Genomic DNA, 26,124 nt, shown 5'->3' with positions numbered 1-26,124 from the left:
GAGTACTTCGCCATGTATTCAACCTGAGCCTGAGGCTCCAGAGGGTTCCTGTACTGTGGAAGACATCCTGCCTCGTCCCTGTGCCGAAGACGCCACGCCCCAGCAGCCTCAATGACTACAGACTGGTGGCATTGACCTCCCACATCATGAAGATCCTGGAGAGACTTGTTCCGGGGCTGCTCTGGCCAATGGTCAGGCCACACTTAGATCCCCTCCAGTTCGCCTACCAGCCCCATCTAGAAGTTGAGGATGCCATTGTCTATCTGCGGAACCGTGTCTACGCCCACCTGGACAAGCCAGCGAGCACTGTGAGGGTCATGTTTTTTGACTTCTCCAGTGCGTTCAACACCATCCGCTGTGCTCTGTTGGGGGAGAGGCTGACAGCGATGCAGGTGGATGCTTCCCTGGTGTCATGGATTCTTGATTACCTGACTGGCAGACCACAGTGCGTGTGATTGCAACATTGTGTGTCCGACAGAGTGATCAGCGGCACTGGGGCTCCACAGGGGACTGTCTTGTCTCCCTTTCTCTTCACCATTTACACATCAGACTTCAACTACTGCACAGAGTCTTGTTATCTTCAGAAGTTTTCGGATGACTCTGCCATAGTTGGATGCATCAGCAAGGGAGATGAGGCTGAGTACAGGGCTATGGTAGGAAACTTTGTCACATGGTGTGAGCAGAATTATCTGCAGCTTAATGTGAAAAAGACTAAGGAGCTGGTGGTAGACCTGAAGAGAGCTAAGGTACCGGTGACCCCAGTTTCCATCCAGGGGGTCAGTGTGGACATGGTGGATGATTACAAATACCTGGGGATACGAATTGACAATAAACTGGACTGGTCAAAGAACACTGAGGCTGTCTACAAGAAGGGACAGAGCCGTCTTCTATTTCCTGAGGAGACTGAGGTCCTTTAACATCTGCTGGACGATTCTGAGGATATTCTACGAGTCTGTAGTGGCCAGTGCTATCATGTTTGCTGTTGTGTGCTGGGGCAGCAGGCTGAGGGTAGCAGACACCAAAAGAATCAACAAACTCATCCGTAAGGCCAGTGATGTTGTGGGGATGGAACTGGACTCTCTCACGGTGGTGTCTGAAAAGAGGATGCTGTCTAAGTTGCATGCCATCTTGGTCAATGTCTCCCATCCACTACATAATGTACTGGCTGGGCACAGGAGTACATTCAGCCAGAGACTCATTCCACCGAGATGCAACACAAAGCGTCGTAGGAAGTCATTCCTGCCTGTGGCCATCAAACTTTACAACTCCTCCCTTGGAGGGTCAGACACCCTGAGCCGATAGGCTGGTCCTGGACTTATTTTATAATTTACTGGCATAATTTACATATTACTATTTAATTATTTATGGTTCTATTACTATTTATTATTTATGGTGCAACTGTAACGAAAACCAGTTTCCCCCGGGATCAATAAAGTATGACTATGACTATGACTATCCTCGGGGTGTTATTGATTATGTGTTGGGACGATAGGCTCCCTAAGGCAACCATCTCTCCATTAGATAGGATCACTCCAGTACCCCCTCACCCCATATCATCAAACCATGTGGCCAAAGACTCCCCAGCCTTTTGTCTGTAACTATCCCCTAAACTTGCTAATTCCTTGGTGGAGAATTCTCTGATCTCTGTTGTCTTGAAGGGGCCCACTGTACGATCACCCACACATTCCTGATCCTCCTCTTCCCCCTCCTGAACAGAAGAAGCCACGGGCCAATGCCCCCTATGTTGAATATGGGAACATGTGATCACCGGCCTGGTCCTTACTGTTTTGGATACGCAGGGGAGAGGGCGATCATTTCAAGGATTAAACCCTCTCTCCATCATTTTCATTATCCAGCAAGACCTCCCCGTCCCCCAAGTATGATCATCGCCCTGCCTCATCATTGCTTGAATCTTAACACAGTCGGGTTGTCAAGCAGCTCAGCATGCGGTGTCTAAGTGCTGTAGCTTCATTAACTGACAAACTATCCCTATATTCTTATGCTCAACCTTTGCAGCCCTACTATGACCCATTAATAATGATTTTCTCAGACTAATACAGTGATGACTGTGATTTTCCAATTCATCCTTAAAACTCGCTATCATTCTATACTGATGTCTTACAATCGCTGAAGACAGCCAGAAAGCATCCTGCCAGCAATCCTTTCTCCTGGGAAAACCGAAAGATTTAAGAATGGAAACAATGTGGTGTCCAGATTCAACCCCGGTGAAATCTAACTGGTCTGATCAATCTACTGGCATTCCATATCCCATCAGTAGGTTAGCAAGACTTCCAAAGCCCTCTCTATTATCTGTCCATCCTGGGACCTGGCATCTCTAATTTGGGGGCCTGCTCTTTTAAATAACCTCTTAAAGAAATGCATTTCTGCTCAAAACCCAGATTCTGCTTGAAGTGTCAAAATGTAACATTGAATCAGGATCGCGGGTCTGGCAAGTGAGACAGAAACACTGACTACAAGTAAGTATATCAATCACTTATTTACAAAGAGTAAAAATTCATCCCAACATTCATGTTCTGCGTTACAGAAACTATAAAGCTGAATATTCAACAAAAATACGTCCAATAAACAGACTTAATCAAATGTGCATGCAGAGCACACCTTCCCAGTGGCTGTGAGTACCATTTGCCTTAAACAAAGGAAGAAAGAATGAACCCTTTCTTTGTGTTATTTTATGCCTGGGACATTTGAATCTGGACACCAGGCAGCTAACCAATGGGAAAAGCAGCTTCAATTTCTAAACAAACCAATCACGACAAAGTGACTTTCAACAGGCAGAATAAGCCACATCCCCCGCAGAACAACATGACTTGACTGGAAGAAGGAAGAGGACGTTTGTATAAATGTTAAAATGTTTGTCCTCGAAGGTTTCATGTCTCCTATTTTAGTAGTATGTAGTTGTAATTATTATAATGTAATAATTAGGGGCTGGGATGTAGGAGCCATGTATCAACGTTCTGTCTGTGTGTTTTGTGATGTGTTTATTATGATAATCTGTCACATGGGTTGGGGTGTGGTAGAAGCAATTAAGTAGTTACATATTCACACTTTGTCAGTTGGTTTAGGTTAGCTAGAGAAGGGGTGAGCCATGTGGAATTATATTTTTTTGTTGACTTCGTTATTTCGCTAATTTAGTTAGACTGCTAAGTAGTTCGCTAATTTCACTGAGTTACACTAACTAGGTCACTAATTGGAATGTTATTAAGCCACCAATTACAGTTATGCTAATTAGAACATTTAATTACACTGATTCGAACGCCAAGATCGGAATATTGCTAATTTAGTTTAGTTTTTTTTATCGTTACAGAATAATTCGTCTTTGGTGGTTTGCAATACATGATTGAACATACCTTTCTCAAATTGGAAATTTGTTATTTGGAAGTGCATCACAGTGTCAAGTACCCTGGCTTAGCCTCTCAGCAGTTTTGGTTTATTTTCAAGAAACTGCTATGGGCCGGTAGGCTGGTGCTGGTGATGTGTGGAGCAGTTTTGACTATCCATTGTAAAGCCTTCCTGTCTACTGCAGTGCATTTTCTATGCCATGCAGTGATGTATCACGTTAGGATGCTCTCTACTCTGCATCTATAGAATGATGTGAGTATAGATGTGAAGATTCCAGCTCTCTTCAGCCTCCTCAGAAAATAGAGGTGTTGTTGAGCTCTCCTGATTGTTCTGGGACCATGAGAGGTTGTGTGAAATGTGCTCACAGTTTCCACCGCTGTGCCACCGATGTAAAGAGTCAGGGGTGAGTGGTGCAAGTTCTCCTGAAGTCGATAACCATCTCCTTTGTCTTGCTGACGTTGAGGAAGAGATTATTTGCCTGGCACCAAGCCTCCAGCCCTTCACTTCCACTCTATAGACCATCTATGAGTTGTTGGTGATGAACTCCACCACTGTCATATCATCAGCGAACTTGACAATATGATTACAGTCATGTGTGAGCAGAGCGTACAGCAATGGGCTCAGCACAGAACCCTGGGGAGCACCCATGGTGACAGGGAGGGAGGAGCGGCTGTGCATTCAGACTATTTGTTGGATGGAAGTCCAACACCCAGTTGCACAGTTGTGTATTTAGACCAAGGAGTAGGAGTTTGCTCACCAAGGTCTGTGGGACAATAGTATTGAATGCCACCAAGGTCTGTGGGACAATAGTGTTGAATGCCAAACTGAAATCCAGAAAGAGCATTCTGACATAAGTGTCCTTGTTTTCTAGATGTATCAGGGCTAGGTGCATGACAGAAACAATGGCATCGAAAAAACATAATTTTTATTAATCAAATCTCTGGGGTTCAATTGCACTGACAGCTTACAGACAGCATCAGACCGGCAACCTTTCATCTTCCCCAAACACTGCCTGACAAGTAATATTTACGCTCTTTTTAATGAGATTTTAAGCAACTGCAAAGTCTTTCCTTTGGCAGTGATTTTTTTCAACTCCTCAGATTTACAAGATTGAGCAGCAGTCCCCAGGAGAAACTCCGCCTATCGTTTTGAAAGATCCCTCCTACTCGGACAACATTGGCCAATTGTGATGGGTTATTGGGGTTCCCGGAAGTCCCTGACTGGTCCAGACGCATTGTGGGAGTTTAATGTGCGTCCAAGATGTCAGCGTACATGCGGCTCGGGTCACTGAGTCGCTTGTTCACTGGAGGCGGTAGGTTTCGATGTCCTTCTTCCACTGCGGTCCCCAGCCATGCTGCAGTTGGTAATAAATCTGGGGCAGCTGCTGCTGCTTGTTTTACAAAGCGGTTGCACTCAGTTGCGCCTGAGCGTTTACTGGGTTGCATACAGTGCTGGACGGTAACCAGGGTGACTAATGCGGCCTGTGGCAGTGGCATCGCTCCCGGTACTCGTTTCCAGCAGACACGAAGCTTCCAGGACTTCAGCGAGAGGAGCGGAGGTAATTCGATTCACTCCGGGGATGATGGTGTGGAAGGCGGAGCGGGAGATGGTGAGGATGGAGCTGCTGCTCCTGCCATGACAGCGCTGTCTCCCATGATCGTGCCAGATGTTTTCCCCAATGTTCCCTTGATCGCAGTCACCAGGAATCCAGTGTTTCCCAGATTTATTAAAATTATCGAGGTAAGAAGTCCGCGGCAGGCCATTCACACTCAGTAAAGCAACTCGTTCACGAAATACAATAATCTAGTTTAACAAGTTTAGATGAATCCCTTTGGGCTGGATGGGGGTGTCCTAACTTTACACGTGAATAGTATGCAACTGAAAACACGGAGAAGAATAATATTATGTATTTTTTTTAAAAAGCAGTGGGAAGGTCTGTGGATCTTTTATTTGAAATATGAGAATTAAATTTAAAACCATGTATAAACATGCAACCATTATTTTAAGCAGGCAAATAATAGAGTGCATGTTTTAATTCATTAATGGGCTGTAGGTGTGGTTGATTGACTGAGCTGCGATTGCCCTTGAGAAGTTAATAAACCACTCTATAGTCCACCCCCCCCCCGCCCGCCTCCAAGTGATGGTGATGGAATTCTGATACTGGTAAATTTCATTATTAACAGCCTCCTTCATTGAGAGACAGTTTCCAAGATGTGTGGGGTCCATGATTTTAAAGGTCTCATCACGGGCCTTTATTGGAGGGCACGTAGATGTACAGCAGGTAGAGAACCTAAGCTTTGTGGATGGAGTGGTGAACTGAGTGCTAATCAAACAGAAGCTGTCATCTGGGGAGATGTTTTGTGTCTCAAGTGTCATAACTTCAACATGTGGAGAATATTTCATTGCACTCCTGTGGAGCATTGTTGTTGTTGGGGAGGCTTTGGGGAACCAGTGTTGGTGAGTCACTCATTGTAAACCTATTCATATGGCCATCTTTACTGCTGTTGCATGTCTGATGCAATACAAGGCAAGCAATTGCATCGGATGTGCCGTAAGTAAGAACCTTTGGGGAGTTGAGTGAATGTTCAGAACTAATTTGAATTTTACTGCAAGACTGTTTAAGATTCTGCATTAATGGATTAAAAATTTATTTAGAATATTCTAAGAACATTTGGATAAGAAAACTTAGTCTCCCTTCTGCTGCCAGGCTATCAGTTGAGCTTTGTGTGGATAACTTATTCAATGACTTATTCTGCTATCCATGGTCTCCTCTACTGTAAAGATGAAGCCACACTCAGGTTGAAGGAACAACACCTTATATTCCGTCTGGGTAGCCTCCAACCTGATGGCATGAACATCGACTTCTCTAACTTCCGCTAATGCCCCACCTCCCTCTTGTACCCCATCTATTTTTTATATATTTTTTTATATATATATATATATACACACACACACACACACACACACACACACTTTCTTTTTCTTTCTCTCCTTTTTCTCCCGCTGTTCCTTGCCTATCCTCTGGTCTTCCCCCCTCCCCCTTTTCTTTCTCCCTACACCTCCTGTCCCATGATCCCCTCATATCCCTTTTGCCAATCAACTGTCCAGCTCTTGGCTTCGTCCCTCCCCCTCCTGTCTTCTCCTATCATTTCGGATCTCCCCCTCTCCCTCCCACTTTCAAATCTCTTACTAGCTCTTCTTTCAGTTAGTCCTGACGAAGGGTCTCGGCCCGAAACGTCGACTGTACCTCTTCCTATAGATGCTGCCTGGCCTGCTGCGTTCACCAGCAACTTTTATGTGTGTTGTTTGAATTTCCAGCATCTGCAGATTTCCTCGTGTTCGTGACTTTCATAATCAGTTTGCTTTGCTGATGTCATAAAGCTGAAGGAGGTCAATCAGCCTGTGTATTTAATTGAGTAGTCCTGTTTGTTTATAAGCTGATTATTACCCTGCTTTTTGCTGAAACCTTGAGACAAATAAATGGAAGTTGATGGGTGCAAAATGGCACTTGTACAGTAGAAAATCTGTAATGTTATTTTAGGTCGTGTAAAAGCATGTAATTAAACCATATGACCATATAACAATTACAGCACAGAAACAGGTCATCTTGGCCCTTCTAGTCTGTGCCGAACTCCTACTCTCACCTAGTCCCACCGACCTGCACTCGGTCCATAACCCTCCATTCCCTTCCTGTCCAGGGATCTATCCAATTTAACTTTAAATGACAACATTGAACCTGCAATTGTAATTTTGTACTAAGCTCAAGACAGCCAAGTCTCAGAGTCAGAGAGTGTTCTTGATCACTGTCTGTGGGTGGCTTAGACAGGGAAATTAATGTGTTACCTGATGAAACTTGTTTAGAAATAATGGTTGCTAACTTGAACTACTTTTAGGCAGCACAGTGGCAGAGCTGTTAACGCCGCTGAGCAAAGCTCCCAACCACTGCTACTGTCTGAGTGGTGTTTGAACTTTTGGTGGACATGTAAAAGAGATCGAAAGAAAGGAGTAGAGGGAAATAAATGGGAGAAAGGCACTCATTGGGATTCTTTGAGAACTGACAGATCCTCAAGGGGTTCCAGTGCTGCTTCCTGAATCCTAAGGAGAAAAGAGACAGGGCCAAGCGCTTGCGGAGAAATGTGGCAAATACCTCAATAGTTACAAACTAATTTATATAGTCATCTTTTGAGGTTATGTTGATTACCAATAGAATCTGTCTGTAAAAAGTGTGTTGCAGTGCTCCTTTCAGGTCTAAACTTGAGGCCTTGGTTTTTAATATTTAAAATAATTTTCTATCACAGTAATATGAATGCTCACTCCTTTTTAGGTCAAAAATAAAAAGTTGATGGAACTGCTTCGAAGGAAAGTGCGTTTGGCTCTGCCATATGCAGGAGTATTTCTTAAAAAAGATGACAAGTAAGTGAGTCCTGATGAAGGGTCTCAGACTGAAACATTGATTGTTTATTCCCCTCTGTTTCCGTAACTGCTGTTTCACTGGACACTCAGAAATGTGTTCTATACTCTAGTGATACAAACTGTGGCTTGGAAAGGGAAAATGTAATTTTGCAGAGTTATTTGATGCTGCAGCTGAGAGCAGAGTAATTAGACTGAGTTTGTCTGTTCATTGGCTGCATGGTGTGGTGTCCCTGTAACTGGAAAAGGGTCCAGAGGAGGTTCACAAGAATGATCTTGGAAATGAAAGGCATAACATGTTAATGTCTCTGAGCCTGGACTCAATGGACTTCAGAAGGATGAGGGGTGAAGTTTTTTTTGGCGTGTGCGTGCGAGTCTGTCTGTGCATGCGTCCGTGATGATGCCTTTTTCATGACTTTTACAAGGCGCAGAGTGAGAGAGAGACTGTGTGACGCGCCACTCCTCACACAGACATTTTCGCAATATTTTTCTCTTTTTTTTTATTTGACGAGGTCGAGTTGCGATCTCAACACTCAACCTGGCATGGATGGAAAGTGTACTCAGGAGCGGACCCGACTGGTTTCAAACCTGGGAACCTCCGCTTCCGGGTCCGGCGCCAATGTCATTGCACCACCAGCCGGCCCCGAGGGGTGAAGTTATTAAAAGCTACTAAATACTGAAAGGCCTAGGCAGAGTGTTCCATGGAGAGGATGTTTCCATTACCAGGAGAGTCTAGTCAGAGGATGGTAAATCTATGGAACTTGCTGCCCCACAGGGCTGTGGAGGCCAAGTCATTGGATGTATTTAAGGTATTGATAGATTCTTGATTGGTAAAGAGGTTAGGAGTTATGGAGAGAAGCCAGGAGAATAGGTTTTTTTAAAAAAAAATAGCAGCCATGATTGAATGGCCCAATTTTGCTCCTATATCTTATGGTCTTGTAAATGCTGCCTGACTTTTGTGTTGCTGAGGCAAGTTAATAGTTCTAGTAGACAGACACTGAAATTTGTAGAGCAATGGAGAAAGAACGAGGGAATGGAATCAATAGGTAGATCTTTCAGAGATCTACAAAGACTCAGTGAGGCTAATAACTTTTTCCTAATCTGTGTGATTATAAAGTCCTTCTAAATATCCTAAAAATTAGAGAATAAGTCATGGCCGTTTGTGCAGGATAATAAATTTCTGAGCCTAGAAGGTCAGTCCAGTACTGACGAGCAGTAATGTCACCGGTGTTTTACTATTAACCTTGTGAAAATGATATGGAAGTGTTTTCAGAAGACAGGCTATCTGTCTTCAACTAAAATGAATAGCTATTTCTTCCTTCCCTAAATTTCTACACAAACTTTACTTGAGGAGCTGGAAAATTTAGAATTTTTTTCAAAATAAAATTAATCAGTACTATGTTTGTAGCTGCATATGGCTCCCCAGAGGCTTAAATGGTTGATAAATTAATAAAAATTCAAATTTACCCACAGTTCTGTATTTGGTTAAATATTAAGCAGCTTCAATTCCATGGATTTACATGGGGGGCAGCATTCTCAGTGGGTTAGAGAAATGCTTAACAATGAATGTTCATGATCTCGTATCAGAAATTAAAAGTAATCAGCTTGACTTTTCACTGCTGTTCTCCTAGTGATTCCTACTATAAAGTCACTGGATGGATAGTGAATTAAGATAATGTAATAAAAGTCTGTTAATGCCAACATGTAATGTGTGACTACTTGTTGCTGGGTAGACAATTTCAGGACAGGAGGGAATAACGTTGAAAGGAAAAAAAAATTAAAGATCTGTTACTTTATTTCTGTCTCACTCAGATTCGATGTCTTCAATTGAGCTTAATGCAATTAATGTTTAAACTTGGAGAATTTACTGGTTTTATATGAGTACTGTCAAAAATTTATTTTCAAATTCTTAATTTTTTTGCAGCTTTCTTTTAAACCTTTAACGGTGATACAGAGTTTAGAAATCTGTAAGAGGGATGATATTTGTTTCTGTTTCTGCCAACACACAGCAATGAATCTGATGTAGTTGAAAGTTTGGGTGAGATTTACCAAACGGGAACATTCGTTCAGATCCATGAGATGCAGGATTTGGGAGACAGACTGCGCATGATTGTAATGGGACATAGAAGGTAAGTAAGACATTGCATCGAATTACCTCATTTCTTACTGTTTAAAAAAAACAATCGCATGTTTACATTTTAAAGATTTTTATTGTTAGAAGTGAGGTTCTATAAACTTCCCTCTCTCTGATAAAGTGTGTTGCTTATAATATAACGCATAGCAGAACACTTTACAGTACAGGCAACCCAGGTTCAATTCCCACCGCTGCTTGTAGGGTGTTTGTATGTTCTCTTCTTGAAACCAGATGCTCCGGTTTCCTCCCAGAATCCAAAGATGTACCGGTTGGTAGGTTAAGTGGTCATTGTAAATTGTCCCGTGATTGGGCTCGGATTAAATCAGTGCAGCATGGCTCGCAGGGTTGAAAGGGCCTGTTCCATGCTGTATCACAATAAATAAATTTTAATTGCCCTCAACTCAATAAAATGACTTGTTTTGATTTTGGTATTGGTATGACCTCGAGTTTGTTACTTAGTGTATGAGAGGTCTTGTCAAGAGTCTGATAACAGGATAGCAACTGTCCTTGAGCCTGGTGATGTATGCTCTTAAACTTTTGTATATTCTGCCCAATGGGAGAGGGGAAAACAGGGAATTACTAGAGATTTGGGCGGGGGTGGGTGGATTCTTAATTAAGTTGCTTGCTTTCCCAAGGCAGTGGGAAGTGTAGATAGAGTCAGTGAAGGGAAGGTTGGTTTGTGTGATGAACTGAACTACATTTAAATCTGTCTGCAATTTCTCATGGTTTTGAGCAGAGCAGTTGCCATACCAAACCGTGATGCATCCGGATTTTGTGATCAGTTGTATTGTAACTTCTCACCGCATTTTTTTCATAGTTGTGACAGATTACTGAATAAATTTAAAGTTTTGGCCAGAAAACTAAAAGCTAAAATATAAACAGAAAATGCAAGTCAGGTTGACAGCATACAGCAATTTCTGCCCTTTTATGTTGCTTTTCCTAAAGGACTTGTCTATTCTTGTTATTGAAAATTTGTTCCATAGTTCTTTATTTAAAAACATTCAAAATTCCTATTTTTGTTTGATACCTAGTAACTATAAATCTGTGATCAATAATCTTGTTTAGATGTTTGCAGGTCTCAATACATTTCCTTCTCTGTTTCATTTGAGTTCCTAGTTCCATAAAGGTATTCATGAGGAGCAAAAATGGCCTGAAGCACTTTAAAAGCAACGAACTACCAGTGAATTATTGTCTTTGGGGTTTAACCTCACAGGATTTTGAGACAGCAGAAATAGAGTTCCCACTGAGCCAATTTTGTTGCCCTTAGTTGATTGGTTCTAGGTTTCTATGATGTTTTTTTTGTTATCTTATGTTGACTCTAAAATGTTTATTGATTTTTGTTCCCCAGAATCCAGTTAACCAGGCAGCTGGAAGTAGAGGTTGATGAATCAGTACCTGGGGAATTTGAGCAGAATCAACCAACTCAGGAGAAACAAAAGCCCGACAGAGTAGATAGAACCAATGGCCAAAGCTCAGAGATGTCCTTAAGTGTGGAATCCCATCTACCCCCAATGGGTGAAGTTCTAATGGTAGAGGTGGAAAATGTTTCTCATGAAGACTTTCAGGTTACTGAAGAGGTCAAAGTAAGTATAAATGGTAATGCTGAAGTGTCACATTCTCAAAGCATTTGTGTTGTGTTATCTTCAGTTCCGTTCACACAACAAAGAGTGGAAGCTGTCGGAAATACTCAGCATGTCAGGCCACATCTGTGGGAAGAGAAACAGAGTTTAAAATTTTGATTTACAAACCCTTAGTCAGAACTGGGAAAGACCAATCTATACGAAAGGTGGGCGAGGGCTGTCTCTGATGAGGTAAACCGGGGTGATGATGGGGATAAACTATAAACAAGATTATCTGGTCAGTAAGTGAATAGGAGCAGTTAAATAGTAAAAATATAGACAAAATAACGTGGGCAGAAAATGGGAGCTGCAAAATGTAGAGCAGGGAAACGTGCCTGGCAGGTCAGGCTGAGCATGTCCTCCATTGTTGGAGGGGAAAGAAAAAAATACAGTTCAGCTACTGTTACAGAAGAATGACTGATACAGACCAAGAAATCAAAGTACCTACTTGAAGTTATTAATTTCAATATTGAGTCTGGAATACTGCAACATGCCCAAATAGAAGATGAGATGCTGTTCCTCAGGCTTGTGTTGGGCCTCATTGTAATGGTGCAGGTGACCACTGATGGATAGGTCGGGGTGGAAAGAAGAATTAAAGTGGCAGGTATTGGGAAGGTTAGGCTGAACACAGGTTCTCTACTATGTGGTCACCTAAACTGTGTTTAGTTTCCTCAATGTAGAGGAAGCCACACTGTGAGCACTGAATGTAAAGCATCAGAAAATGCAAGAAAATCCCTTGTTTATTGCATTTACTGCCACTTCTCTTCCAGGAATGCCTGTGCTCTGTTCTCCAAAAGGACCTCTTTCTTTCTTTCTTGCCTCGTTCTCCCTCAATGGCATCTATTTCCCTCCTTGTCCTTAATAAGATGTTAACCTGCAGGTGGAGGACAGGCCCAACTTGGCCTGCTGCGTATGTCTTCCTGCTCAGAATTTCACAATTCCTGTATTATTTCGTCAATCTTCTCATTCTAAAATCGTTCCTATTCCCTCAGTGACTAGATAAGCTTGTTTGCAGCTTATTTCCATGGTCACCTAGTTTTACCTTATCAGATACATCCTCCCTCTGTCATCTTTCTTGCAATTTAACACTTTCCTTTTGTCTCCTTTCCAGTTCTAACGAAGAGTCTTCGACTGGAACTGTTATCTCTGTTCCTTTTCCCACATGCAGGCTGACCCACTCACTATTTCCAATTTTTTTTTTATTATTGCTATTTTACATTTCCCAAACCTGCAGTAATTTCATGTTTACTTAACATATGGTTCCTGCTCTTGTGCTTTCCAGCAATTTTCTATAGTAAATTATTTAGGCAATGATGCAAATAAAAATAACGGTGCCAATAGTTTTCTTCTCCACTCTTCAAAGTGATTCCACTTCGTAGCCATGGTCTTTGCTAATCTCCAGAATTTTGGTCAAGTTCTGGGGGTGCCTCTCAAATCTTTGATCACTGATGCTTAACCATCAAGGATCCATTTATCCCCCCATGTTCCCAAGATCTGCCTAGATCTTGCCACCTGCCTACACACCAGGGACAATTTATAATAGCCAATTAAGCTGCCATCCTCCGTGTCTGGGATGTAGGATAAAACCAGAGGAAATACACGTAGTTAAAGGGAGAACGTGAAAGCACCTCACCGGCATCTTCAGAAGTTAGGACTGAACCTGGATCACTACCATTATGAGACCAGCAGCTCTGTTAGCTGTGCTATCATGCTGCCCATTAAGATTTAATAACAATTTGTAAATCTTCTTGAAATGTCAGCAGATTTATTTAAATGTACAAAGTTTTTAATACTATTTCTCCAAATGGATTGAAACAAATCTTTCTCAATGTGAATAAAAATATTAACTGGCATTTTTTAAACAGGCACTTACAGCAGAAGTTGTGAAAACTATACGTGATATCATTGCCCTGAATCCACTTTACAGGTAATTGCTTGAACATTCTGCACTTTCGTCTAACACCACTGGTTTAATTTTTTTTCATCTGTTCATGTCTTAAGGTATTTGCAATGGGGTGGTGGGGGATAAACAGCCAGTGTAGCAGAATAAGTATATTACAATACTGTGCATGGCACAGAATAATAAGTACCAAAGGATTTTAGAGCAATAATGACAATAGGAACAGCTGTGAATTTGATTTGCCTATCACTGGCAGTAGGAGGTATAAAAGGGATATGCTTTCATAGTTTATCATTTGACTACTGTGTGGACAACCTGGTGTACAGTTTGGAAAAGGTAAGCATGTTCCCATGTGGTGGTGCTCTTTTCAACTTGGATACTGGAATCCAGTATTTATTTAATTCCATGCTATAAGTAGACTCTTTTCCTAGGGAAATATGCATTAGATAACTTTATGCTCCAGCACATTGATGGGCAGCAGCAATTTGGCCACATCATGCATTTTAATGCACCTAGAGGTATTACGAGTTTTACAGTATTTTCTTCCTCTCCTTTGTCATAATAACTTTTCTATGTTCATTATAATTTGGAGGATAAAGATGAATTAAGTGAGTGGAGAATTTATTTATCAGGTTGATTTAGGTTTAGATTATGAGGACATTCAGTTCCTCGTTTGTCATTTAGAAATGCATGCATTAAAAAATGATACAACGTTCCTCCAGAATGATATCACAAGAAAACACAGGACAAGCTAAGACTAAAACTTACAAAACCACATAATTATAACATATACAACAGGAATTCTGCAGATGCTGGAAATTCAAGCAACACACATCAAAGTTGCTGGTGAACACAGCAGGCCAGGCAGCATCTGTAGGAAGAGGTGCAGTCGACGTTCCTGACGAAGGGTCTCGGCCTGAAACGTCGACTGCACCTCTTCCTACAGATGCTGCCTGGCCTGCTGCGTTCACCAGCAACTTTGATGTGTGTTGCGTTAATTATAACATATAGTTACAACAGTGCAAAGCAATACCATTGGGGGGGAAAAAGTCTCAAAGTCCCAATAGCCTCATCATCTCACGCGGGCAGCAGAAGGGAGAAATTCTCCCTGCCATGAATCTCCAAGTGCCGCAAACTTGCCGATACAACACCATTGGAAGCACCCGACCACAGCGGACTCCGAGTCCGTCCGAAAACTTCGAGCCTCCGACACAGCATCTCCGAGCACCATCCTCTGCCGAGAGCTTCAACCCCACCCCGGCTGCCAAGCAACAAGCAAAGATGAGGACTCGGGGCCTTCCCCTCTGAAGATTCTGGATCACACAGGAGCAGCAGTAGTGAAGCAGGCATTTCAGAAGTTTCACCAGATGTTCCTCCATGCTCTCACGTCCGTCTCCATCAAATCAGGATTGTGCACGGCACCCTACTTGATAAATAACAGACATCACCATCCGAGTGGCCGCTGCGAGCTGCGTCGCGCCGCCATCTTCTCCTCCTCCAGATGGAGTATTGTGAGAAAATACAAGGTTATCCATTGGAAGTAAGATTATTTTTTTAAACAGTGTGAGACAATATTTTGTTCTACTTATTGATCTAGGGGTTGTAATTCTTCAGCAAGTATGCAGGTACAGCAAGAGAGCATGCCGGTACTTAGAAAGGCTGTTGGAATGTTTGGGTGGTGGGATGGAGATATATCTTCATACCAAAGGAGGTGTAAGGTGCTCCTTCCCTCTGCTAGCCTGCAGGTCACCCTTGAGCAAGCACCTGCTTAGCCCCCCCCCCCCCCCCACCAGATCAGGGACACATGAAGCCATGGGAGCTGGTGGTGGATGATCATATGAGTAACTGGTGCATGTCACAAGTCCTGGTTATGGACCAGTGATGCCAGGCAGGCATCCTCTGAAGAGTCACCCATCTTGTAAAGACACTGCCCAGAAGAAGACAATGGCAAACCTCTTTTGTAGAAATATTTGCCAAGAACAATCATAGTCATGAATAAGACCACGATCGCCCACATCATATAACAAAGCACATAATGATGATGATTGGAATGTTACCATTTATTGGGATAAGAGTATTTGACCAGGGAGGATTTTCTGTAATCTTGCAAGGTAGCAGGTAGACAATATTTGAAGTACTATGTAGAGGTTTGATCTCCGTATTTAAGAAATCGTTTGCATGCATTAGAAACAATGCAGCAAGGGTTCACTAGGTTAATTCCTGGACTGAAGGAGTTGATGTGTGAAGTAAGATTGAAGCAGCTGTGCCGAAGCTGATTAGAGAAACAGTGGAACATGGAAGATTCTGATAAGGATTGACAGAATGGATGCTTGGAGGTTTTACCTCAAAATGGTTTCAAATTACGGAATAAGATCACGCCATGCATGTGTACATCGGTAGTAAAAAGAAAACAGCATGCAGAGTACAGCAGCTGCAGAGAAGGTGCAATGCAGATAAATAAAGTGCAAGGGCACAATGAGGTAGATTGGGAGATCAAGAATTCTCTTCCTCATCTATAGAAGCCAAGTTATTCAATGCAATCAGGTGGAAATTGGCATCAAGGGAACTAAGGGATAAGGGAATGAGCAGGAAGGTAATGTTGGGAGTAAGACTGAATCGGCCATCATCTTATTGGATGGTGGAAGAGGTTTGAGGAGGTTTCTGCTTGCTTCTCTTGGGTGCTAAGAAAAATAATTCTTTGATTTTGTTTAAAATAGTATTAATGTCATTACTTTACCTCACTTTAAATGTGAAATTGTCCATGCTATTTTTCAGAGAATCGGTACTTCAGATGATGCAGGCAGGACAAAGGGTAGTGGACAACCCAATTTATTTAAGTGACATGGGAGCTGCTCTCACAGGTGCAGAATCACATGAACTGCAAGAAGTTCTGGAGGAGACCAACGTAAGATGTCAGTTCAGGTTGTCCTGATATTTAAACCAAGCCCATTTTGGGTTTGGCCTTTTCCCGTGTTATTGTTGTTACTGATATAACATATTGGACAAATCGATTGGAGGCATTATTTGCAGCCCTACTCTGATCAGGAACAGTCAGAACAGCAAAAGTGATTTGTTGTGGCATTTTTATGGTAATGGTGACAGTTTAGACTTGGTCATAATGTTGTAAGAATGGAGTCACAAATAGGGCATTTGGATAAACGTGGTTTGTTCTCTTAAGAGTATTGATGAGCTTTTTCTTTACACAATCCAATAGTTTCTCCTTTTTATGTTATTTTTTGAGTTCTGTGATAAAGAGCCAGCTTGAAAACAATGACCTTGAAAGCTTCAATATGATAAACTGAATTGATCAAAGATTCAAATATTCATGTGTTGTATTTTAAAATGAATTTTGCTGTCAAGTGAAAAAATGTGTTAAAATTACAGAATCTGTGTTGAAGCATCACACATAGAAGTTGCTGGTGAACACAGCAGGCCAGGCAGCATCTCTAGGAAGAGATACAGTCGACGTTTCGGGCTGAGACCCTTCGTCAGGACTAACTGAAAGAAGAGCTAGTAAGAGATTTGAAAGTGGGAGGGGGAGGGGGAGATCCAAAATGATAGGAGAAGACAGGAGGGGGAGGGATGGAGCCAAGAGCTGGACAGATAATTGGCAAAAGGGATATGAGAGGATCATGGGACAGGAGGCCCAGGGAGAAAGAAAAGGGGGAGGGGGGGAAAAACCCAGAGGATGGGCAAGGGGTATAGTGAGAGGGACAGAGGGAGAAAAAGGAGAGAGAGAGAGAAAAAGAATGTGTGTATATAAATAAATAACGGATGGGGTACAAGGGAGAGGTGGGGCATTAGCGGAAGTTTGAGAAGTCAATGTTCATGCCATCAGGTTGGAGGCTTCCCAGACGGAATATAAGGTGTTGTTCCTCCAACCTGAGTGTGGCTTCATCTGTACAGTAGAGGAGGCCGTGGATAGACATATCAGAATGGGAATGGGACGTGGAATTAAAATGTGTGGCCACTGGAAGATGCTGCTTTCTCTGACGGACAGAGCGTAGGTGTTTAGCAAAACGATCTCCCGGTCTGCGTCGGGTCTCGCCAGTATACAGAAGGCCACATGGGGAGCACTGGATACAGTCCCACGTCCCATTCCCATTCTGATATGCCTGTCCGTGGCCTCCTCTACTGTATAGATGAAGCCACACTCAGGCTGGAGGAACAACACATTATATTCCGTCTGGGAAGCCTCCAACCTGATGGCATGAACATTGACTTCCCAAACTTCTGTTAATGCCCCGCCTCCCCCTTGTACCCCATCCGTTATTTATTTATATACACACATTCTTCTTCTCTCTCTCCTTTTTCTCCCTCTGTCCCCTCACTATACCCCTTGCCCATCCTCTGGTCCCCCCCCCCCTTTTCTTTCTCCCTAGGCCTCCCGTCCCATGATCCTCTCATATCCCTTTTGCCAATCAACTGTCCAGCTCTTGGCTCCATCCCTCCCCCTCCTGTCTTCTTCTATCATTTTGTATCTCCCCCTCCCCTTACCACTTTCAAATCTCTTACTAGCTCTTCTTTCAGTTAGTCCTGACGAAGGGTCTTGGCCCGAAATGTCAACCGTACCTCTTCCTAGAGATGCTGCCTGGCCTGCTGCATTCACCAGCAACTTTTATGTGTGTTGCTTGAATTTCCAGCATCTGCAGATTTCCTCATGAATCTGTGTTGATGACTCTTTTGAAGAGCATTTGTTGCAGACTCTCATTCTGTTTGTTTATTAATTGTTTTTCTCCAATTCCATTTGAAGCTATATCTATCCCCCCCATCTCAGTCTAGACCCGCCTGCACTTTTTAGTCATCCAGGTTTTTCTCCCCCATCTTTATCCCAAACCTGAACCCTACTTTTTGAATTTCTCTTCATATCACAGTTCCTTTCTGTTGCTTATTTCACCTTTTCAAAAACATCTCTAAGTACATTTTCCAACTGCCATTGACACATTTGGCTTTTGTTCATACTACTTTTCCTTCATTGTTCCTTCACTCAACCCTGGAACATCTGGTTGGCAAAGAAGAATACTTCAGGATGCTCTTTATCAACTACACTACGGCATTCAATACTATAATCCCCTCAAAACTAGTCAAAGAAGCTTCAGGACCTTGGCCCCAATATCTCATTGTGCAATTGGATCCTTGATTTCCTCACTTCAGTCACTTCAGATATACAACAATATCTCCTCCACAATCACCATCAGAACAGGTGCACCACAAGGCTGTGTGCTTAGCCCCCTGCTCTACTCACTTTACACTCATGACTGTGTGGCCAAGCACAGCTCCAATGTCAAATGTTTGATGACACCACTGTTGTAGGCTGAATCAAAGATGGTGATGAATATAGGAGGGAGATTAAAAATCTGGCTGAGTGGTGCCACAGCAACAGCCTTTTAATCAATGTCAGTAAGACCAAGGAGTTTATTATTGACTTCAGGAGGAGCACATCTACATGCAACATTGTCACAGAAAAGCAGCATCCATCATCAGGGACCCCTACCACCCAGATCATGCTCTCACTGCTGCTATCAGGAAAAAGGTACATGAGCCTCAGAACTCACACCACCACGTTCAGGAACAGTTACTACCCCTCAACCATCAGGCTCTTGACCAGAGGGGGTAATTTCACTCAACTTCACTTGCCCTATCACTGAACTGTTCCCACAAGCTATGGACCCTCTTTCAAGGGCTCTTCATCTCATGTTCTGGCTATTTATTACTTATTATCATTTCCTTTTTTTCCTTCTTTTTGTATTTGTACAGTTTGTTGTCTTTTGCACACTGGTTATCTGCCCTGTTGGTGTAGTCCTTCATCGATTCTGTTATGGTTGTTGGATTTATTGAGTATGTCCACAAGAAAATGAATCTCAGGGTTGCACAGTAAATGGTGATATGTATGTACTTCGATAATAAACTTACTTTGAACTATGCTGCCAACAAATTGTCCCCACAACTCCAATATTAATACGGCATATTGTATAATTGAATGCATAATAGGGAAATTGAATTCTTCTTGTCGATAGATTTTTTTAAAGAATATATATGAAATGCTTGGGTGTGTTGCTTCTTTTGTCCCTATGTTTAGATTCCAAAGCGACTCTATAAGGCATTGTCTCTGTTGAAAAAAGAGTTTGAATTGAGCAAGCTTCAGCAGCGCCTTGGGAGAGAGGTAATTAGTCATCTTATTTGTGATCTTGCCTTTCTCTCCTGTTTCTAACCTACGAACGTTTGTATTATTAATTCTTGCCACGTTGCAACCTATTTACAATATCAAGTTCTTCCACTTATTTCTGTATAAATCACAATAACTATCAATCATTGAATGTACCACCAAGTTCATTTTTGCATTTGTTTCCCAGTGACCTTGAGCTGAAGATCTGTTTGTTATTTCTAGCTTGGAAACCTTAAAGCCAGTTATAGCTTCTCCTCTTCTTGAATTCAACTCATTCCAGAGGTAGAAAATGTAAGCCTGGTATTGCACTGGGCGAGTATTTGTTTAGATCTCCAGCAGGCATATTTGCTCTGATTTTTCAAGCTTTCATAACATTTTAAAATTATTTTAAATATTTAAAAACAACACCTGAGTGCTGTTAGTTTTTTTCTGATTTACAGAGTTGATCCTCAGACTGCTGCAGTTCATTCAGAACGCTGCTGCTAGAGTCCTCCCTAAGACCAAGAAGGTAGAACGTACTCAGTCAGCACACACAAAATACTGGAGGAACTCAGCAGGCCAGGCAGCATCTATGGAAAAGAGTATAGTTGACATTACAGGCAGAGACCCTTCAGCAGGACTGGAGGTAAAAAAGATGAGGAGTCAGTTAGAAGGTGGGGGGAGGGGAGGGAGAAACAAGGTGATAGGTGAAACTGGGAGGGGGAGGAGTGAAGTAAAGAGCTGGGGAGTTGATTGGTGAAAGAGATACAGGACTGGAGAAGGGGGGATCTAATAGGAGAGAAAAGAAGGCCATGGAGGAAAGAAAAGGGGAGGAGCACCAGAGAGAGGCGATGGGCAGGCAAAGACATAAGGTGAGAGAGGGGAAAAAGGGTTGGGGAATGGTGGGGGGGGTGGTGGTTAGCCATTACTGGAAGTTTGAGAAATTGATGTTCATGCCATCAGGTTGGAGGCTACACATGTGGAATGTAAGGTGTTGCTCCTTCAACCTGAGTGTGGCCTCATTGTGACAGTAGGGAAGGCCATGGATTGACATGTTGGAATGGGACTGGGAAGTGGAATTAAAATGGGTTGCTACTAGGAGATCCCGCTTTTTCTGGTGGACAGAGTGTAGGTGCTCGGTGAAGTGGTCTCCCAATCTGGTTGAGTCTCACCGATATGCAAGAGGCCACACCGGGAGCACCAGATACAGTATATGACCCCAGCAGACTCACAGGTAATGTGTCGCCTCACCTGGAAGGACTGTTTGGGGCCCTGAATGGTAGTGAGGGAGGTGGTGTAGGTCAGGTGTAGCACTTGTTCTGCTTGCAAGGGTAAGTGCCAGGAGGGACATCAGTGGGGAGTGATGAATGGGAAGAGGGAATCGCTTAGGGAGCAATCTCTGCAGAAAGTAGGGAGCAAGGGAAAGATGTGCTTGGTGGCGAGATCCTGTTGGAGGTGGCGGAAGTTTCAGAGAATTATGTGCTGGACGCAGAGGCTGGTGGGGTGGTAGGTGAGGACAAGAGGAACCCTATCCCTGGTGGGGTGGCAGGAGGATGGGGTGAGAGCAGACATGCGCAGAATGGAAAGAGGTGCGTTTGAGGTTAGTGTTGATAGTGGAGAAAGGGAAGCCCCTTTCTTTGAAGAAGGAGGATATCTCATTAGTTCTGGAAAGAAGTGCCTCATGCTGAGAGCAGATGCGACGGAGACGGAGGAATTGCGAGAAGGAGATGGCATTTTTACAAGTAACAGTAAGAAGAGGTATCGTTTAGGTAGCTGTGAGTGTTAGTGGGTTTATAATATACATCAGTGGATAAGTTGTCTCCAGAGATGGAGACAGAGATCAAGAAAGGAAAGGAAGGTGTCAGAAATGGACCAGGTAAATCTGAGGGCAGGGTGGAAATTGGAGGCAGAGGAAACAGCATCAATGCAGTCATCGATGTAGCGTAGGTAAAGGGGGAGTGACTCCGGTGTAGGCTTGGAACATAGACTATTCCACGTAGCTGACAAAAAGACAGGCCTACCTGGGACCCATGCAAGTGCCCATGGCTACACCTTTTGTTTGAAGGATGTGGGAGGAGCTAAAGGAGAAATTATTGAGAGTGAGGACCAGTTCTGCCAGACAGAGGAGAGTGGTGGTGGAGGGGAACTGGTTGGGTCTGGTCTCCAGAAAGAAATGGAGAGCTTTGAGGCGTTACTGGTGGGGATCACTCCAGTTCTCAGATTGCTACACTGGCTTCCTATCCATCAGAAGATTGACTTAAAAATATTACCACTGGTTTATAAAGCAGTGAATAGTGTAGGGCCAAAATCCATCTCTGATCTCTTGCTACATTATAAACCTTACTGAGCTCTCAGGTTGTCTGGGACAGGTCTGCTTCCATCTCCAGGGTCAAAACTAAACCTGGTGAAGCCGCTTTTTGTGACTATGCTCCATGTATCTGGAATAACCTTCCAGAGGATCTGAAGTCTGCCCCAGTTTTATGCTCTTTTAAATTGAGGCCTGAAACTTTTCTTTTCGCTATAGCTTTTAACTAGAATCTTCTGCACTGTAACTTAAATTAATCATATCTATTTTTGTCTGATTTTATACTCTTAATATTGTCTGAAATTTAATGTTTGATTTTTGTCTCTTGTTCTACGTAAAGCACTTTAAAGTGCCTTTTGTTTGGAAAGTGAGGTGTGGGCCTCCGACAGTCAGAGTCGACCATGGATATTGTGTCCTAGTTGTCTAGATGTGCAAGTCTGGGTAGTATGATATGGAGAGCAAGCTATTGCCCATGTAGCACGCTCCCCCTCTCCACACAACTAACGAACCCAAAGGAATGACAGAGACCAATACAGTTTGGTACCAGCAGCATTGCAGGAGTTACCAGTCAACATTGAACTCAATGTAGGGCTGCCTCAGGGATTCCAGCTCCGAATTTTTCCCTCAGGGTTTACTCCCGAAGCCTTCCCCCATAAGTGGGTATAGCCACAAGACAGTAGAGGTTTGAGAACAGAATTTTCACTCTCCTAGATGAGCTGCCAACCACAGCTGACGAGCCCCATCTGCCCGAAGTGACTGAGTTTAAGGTGTCAGTAAGCTGCCTTTGTCTCTTCTGCTGTCAGTAGAAACAGTTCCGCTGGGCTTAGTAGCTAAGTCACACGTGGAGGTCAGGACCTGGACTTGGTTGTCAGAGGGTATTTGAGGCGCATGCCATCGGGAGCATTTAATGGGTAATGGAAGTTTGTTTCCATTACCACCCCGGCTATAACAACCTTAAGAAACTATTGAAAAGTGTGATACAAATACACTTGCTTGCTTTTCTAAAATTCAGTGACTTTGTTCATTCTTAGGTCGAAGAGAAGATTAAGCAGACTCATCGTAAGTACTTACTTCAAGAGCAGTTGAAGATTATTAAAAAGGAGCTGGGGCTGGAGAAGGAAGATAAAGATGCCATTGAGGAGAAGTTTCGAGAAAGGCTGAAGGAATTGGTTATTCCGAAGCATGTCATGGAGGTTATTGATGAAGAACTGAACAAACTCAACTTGCTTGATAATCATTCCTCTGAGTTCAAGTGAGATTCCCGCAGATTTTTACAGATACACTTTTTCCAGTTTCCTTACTGTTCTTTTATTGAAGGGAATGGAACATTTCTTCAGCTTTATTTTGGTAGAGAGAAAATTTGAAGTTTGGTAAAATCTGTTTGTGGCATGTATAAATGATTGGACAAAAATTTAGGTGGTATGATAAGTGAGCTTACAAATGACACAAAAACTAAGGGATTTATGAATAATGAGAAACACGAGATTCTGCGGAGGCTGGAAATCCAGAGCATTAAGCAGTTACTCTTAGAGCAATAGACACAAAATGCTGGAGGAACTCAGCCGGTTGGGAATAAACAGTTGACGTTTCAGGCCGAGACCCTTCATCAAGATCATGATCAGATCATGCTCCTTCAGGCCATCAGGATTTCCCGGTGCCCACCCATTTTAATTCCACTCTTCATTTCCATTCTGACAAGTCAATCTATAGCTTCCTTTGCTGCCACAATGAGGCCACTCTCAGGTTGGAGGGGCAACACTTCATATTCCATCTGGGTGGCCTCCAGCCTGGTGGCATGAACATTGATTTCTCTAACTTTTTGGTAATTTTTCCTCCCTCCCCTTTCCCTCCTTTTCCAATCCCCATTCTGGTTCCTCATACCCCTTCTCCTCACCTGCCCATCGCCTCTCTCTGATGTCCCTCCTCTTTCCTTTCTCCCATGGTCAACTGGCCTCTCTTATCACATTCCTTCTTCAGCCCTTTACTTTTTTCACCTATCACCTTCCAGCTTCTCCCTTCATCCCACCCACCTTCCCCTCACCTGGCTTCACTTGCCAGCTTTTATTCCTTCCCTTCTCTCCACCTTATTCTGGCTTCTTCCTTCCTTTGCAGTCCTGATGAAGGGTCGCAGCCTGAAACGTTGACCATGTATTTGCTTCAATAGATGCTGCCTGACTTGCTGACTCCCTCCTGCATTTTGTGTGTTGAAAATAATGAGGAAGTTTGTCAAATGATACAGTGAGATGTATCAGGTGGAAATATGGGCAGAGAAAATGACAATGGAGCTTAATCCAGCCCAGTGCAAAGTGTTGTAAACTGGAAGATCAAATGTAAAGATACTGTACATTCTTAATGGCAAGACTTTTAACAGTGTTAATGTACAGAAGGTTCTTGGGGTCAAAGTCCATAGTTCCCAGAAAGTGGCCGCACGAGTGGATAGGGTGATGAGCAAGGCATATGGTATACTTGCCTTTATTAATTGAGGCACAGATTTCAAGAGTCTCGATGTTGCAGCTTCATGAAACTCTGGTTAGCCTGCATCTCGAATATTGCATTCATTTCTGTCCTCCCCATTATAGCAAGAAAATGGAGGCTTTGGAGAGGTGCAAAGTAAGGTCACCAGAATTGGAGGCTATTAGCAATAAGGAAAAATTGGAGAAACTGGATTATTTTCTCTGGAGTTTTAAAGGCTGAGGGGAGACTTAATTGCAGTTGATAAAATTATAAGAGGCATAATTTGGTATATGGTCTTTTCCCCAGGATGGAAATATCCAATACTCAAGGACACAAACTTAAAGTGAAAGGGGGAAAGTTTAAAGGAGATTTGGAAGGCAGTTGTTTTTTTTTAACACAGAAAACGGGAGGGCTCGAAACCCACTGTTGGGAAGATATGATAACTTTTAAGAGGTATTTAGGCAGGCACATGAATGGGTAGAGGATGGAGGAATATGGACTATATTCTGGCAGAATCAATTAGTTTAACTTGGTACCACAATCACCTCAGGCATTGTTTTGAACACCCTGTTATGTGAAAGATGGTGAAGAAAATACATTCCTGGAGTTGATGAATTAAAATATAATTGTAAGAGCAAAATAGCGACGAGCAGTTAAATTGCAGTGAAAAGTCAAAATGGGTTGAAATATTCTCTGCAATAAAAGGTTGACAGTCTAATTTTAAATAACTTGTGTATGTGCCTTTCAGAATGTCAATCTCATATGAAGATTTCTTTTGAAATTTAATTTCTGTAGTAATTTTCAAAGAAAAACATTTATATAATTATTGATCTTAGTGAAACCATATGAAAGGATTAAAGTAGTCTGATAGGAAATAGATGATACGTAGATTCAAAAGGATATGCCAAGAAAATGAGCAAATGCTGAAACAACAATATTAAGTTAAAATTGGACTTAAAATTCATGGAGCAATTAAAAGTTGGGAAGACGCATTAAAGTCATGTGAGCCAGTTTGTAATTATATACCATTTCAGTGAGAATCTATAAATGTATTTTTATTTACTGAATATATTTAGAGATACAGCATGGAATATTCAAGCCACACCGCCCCACAACCCCTAATGACCCTGATTTTATCCTAACCTAATCACCGGATGGTTTACAATGACCTATTAACCTACTTTGTACGTCTTTGGACTGTGGGAAGAAGCCGGAGGACCTAGAGAAAATGCAAGCATTCCATGGGGAGGGCACATAGGGACTCTGTACAGAGAACGTTGGCATTGAACTCCGATGCTCTAAGCTATAGTAGCATCATGCTGACTGCTATGCGACTGTGGTGCTTTACTATGTTGAGTTGATCTAGTCGCTTCAGGATTCCTGGGAGTTCTGTACCTACTTCTACTCAAATCTTGGGAGAACCACTATCCTGTTTACTTGATAATCTAGCTGCCAATTCTTGCATACTGAGGTGAAAGATGGTAATGAACAGCTCAGCGGGAAACAAAGAATGCATGTAGGCAGCTGAATACAATCCAATAGTGACCGTATCATTTCTTCAAAATAGCAGTGTGCTATTTAGGCTGCTTACAACTACAGTGATTTTACATTTTACCGTGCTAACTCTTATCTTATGGCAAATGAGATTTACTATTAATTATGACATGTAGTCAGTTATAATACGTGAGGTAACGTAGCATATCAATTTGAGCTGTCAGTGCACTGAAGTGCAAGTCTGCTTGTCAGAAGATTGCAGACATGCTACTCGTATACAGTGGTGTTGGAAACTTTGTGAAC

General features: G+C 42.6%; 1 protein-coding gene across 1 annotated transcript in view; it reads left to right on the top strand.

Annotated features, from left to right (window-relative positions):
* The first annotated feature begins 4,604 nt into the window (after nt 1–4,604).
* lonp1 (lon peptidase 1, mitochondrial) overlaps nt 4,605–26,124 on the top strand; it is a 55,784-nt gene continuing 34,264 nt past the window's right edge. Inside the window, exons 1-8 of the mRNA XM_072244433.1 lie at nt 4,605–5,100; nt 7,685–7,773; nt 9,780–9,899; nt 11,253–11,487; nt 13,389–13,450; nt 16,199–16,328; nt 19,503–19,586; nt 22,905–23,125. Of these exons, the coding sequence (XP_072100534.1) occupies nt 4,621–5,100; nt 7,685–7,773; nt 9,780–9,899; nt 11,253–11,487; nt 13,389–13,450; nt 16,199–16,328; nt 19,503–19,586; nt 22,905–23,125 (1,421 nt within the window). The 5' untranslated portion in view covers nt 4,605–4,620. The remainder of the gene's footprint in view (nt 5,101–7,684; nt 7,774–9,779; nt 9,900–11,252; nt 11,488–13,388; nt 13,451–16,198; nt 16,329–19,502; nt 19,587–22,904; nt 23,126–26,124) is intronic.

Source organism: Mobula birostris, chromosome 26, assembly GCF_030028105.1.
Source record: "Mobula birostris isolate sMobBir1 chromosome 26, sMobBir1.hap1, whole genome shotgun sequence".
Taxonomy (NCBI): Eukaryota; Metazoa; Chordata; class Chondrichthyes; order Myliobatiformes; family Myliobatidae; genus Mobula; species Mobula birostris.
Note: the sequence above shows the minus strand (reverse complement) of the source record. Positions and strands in the feature narration are given on the sequence as shown.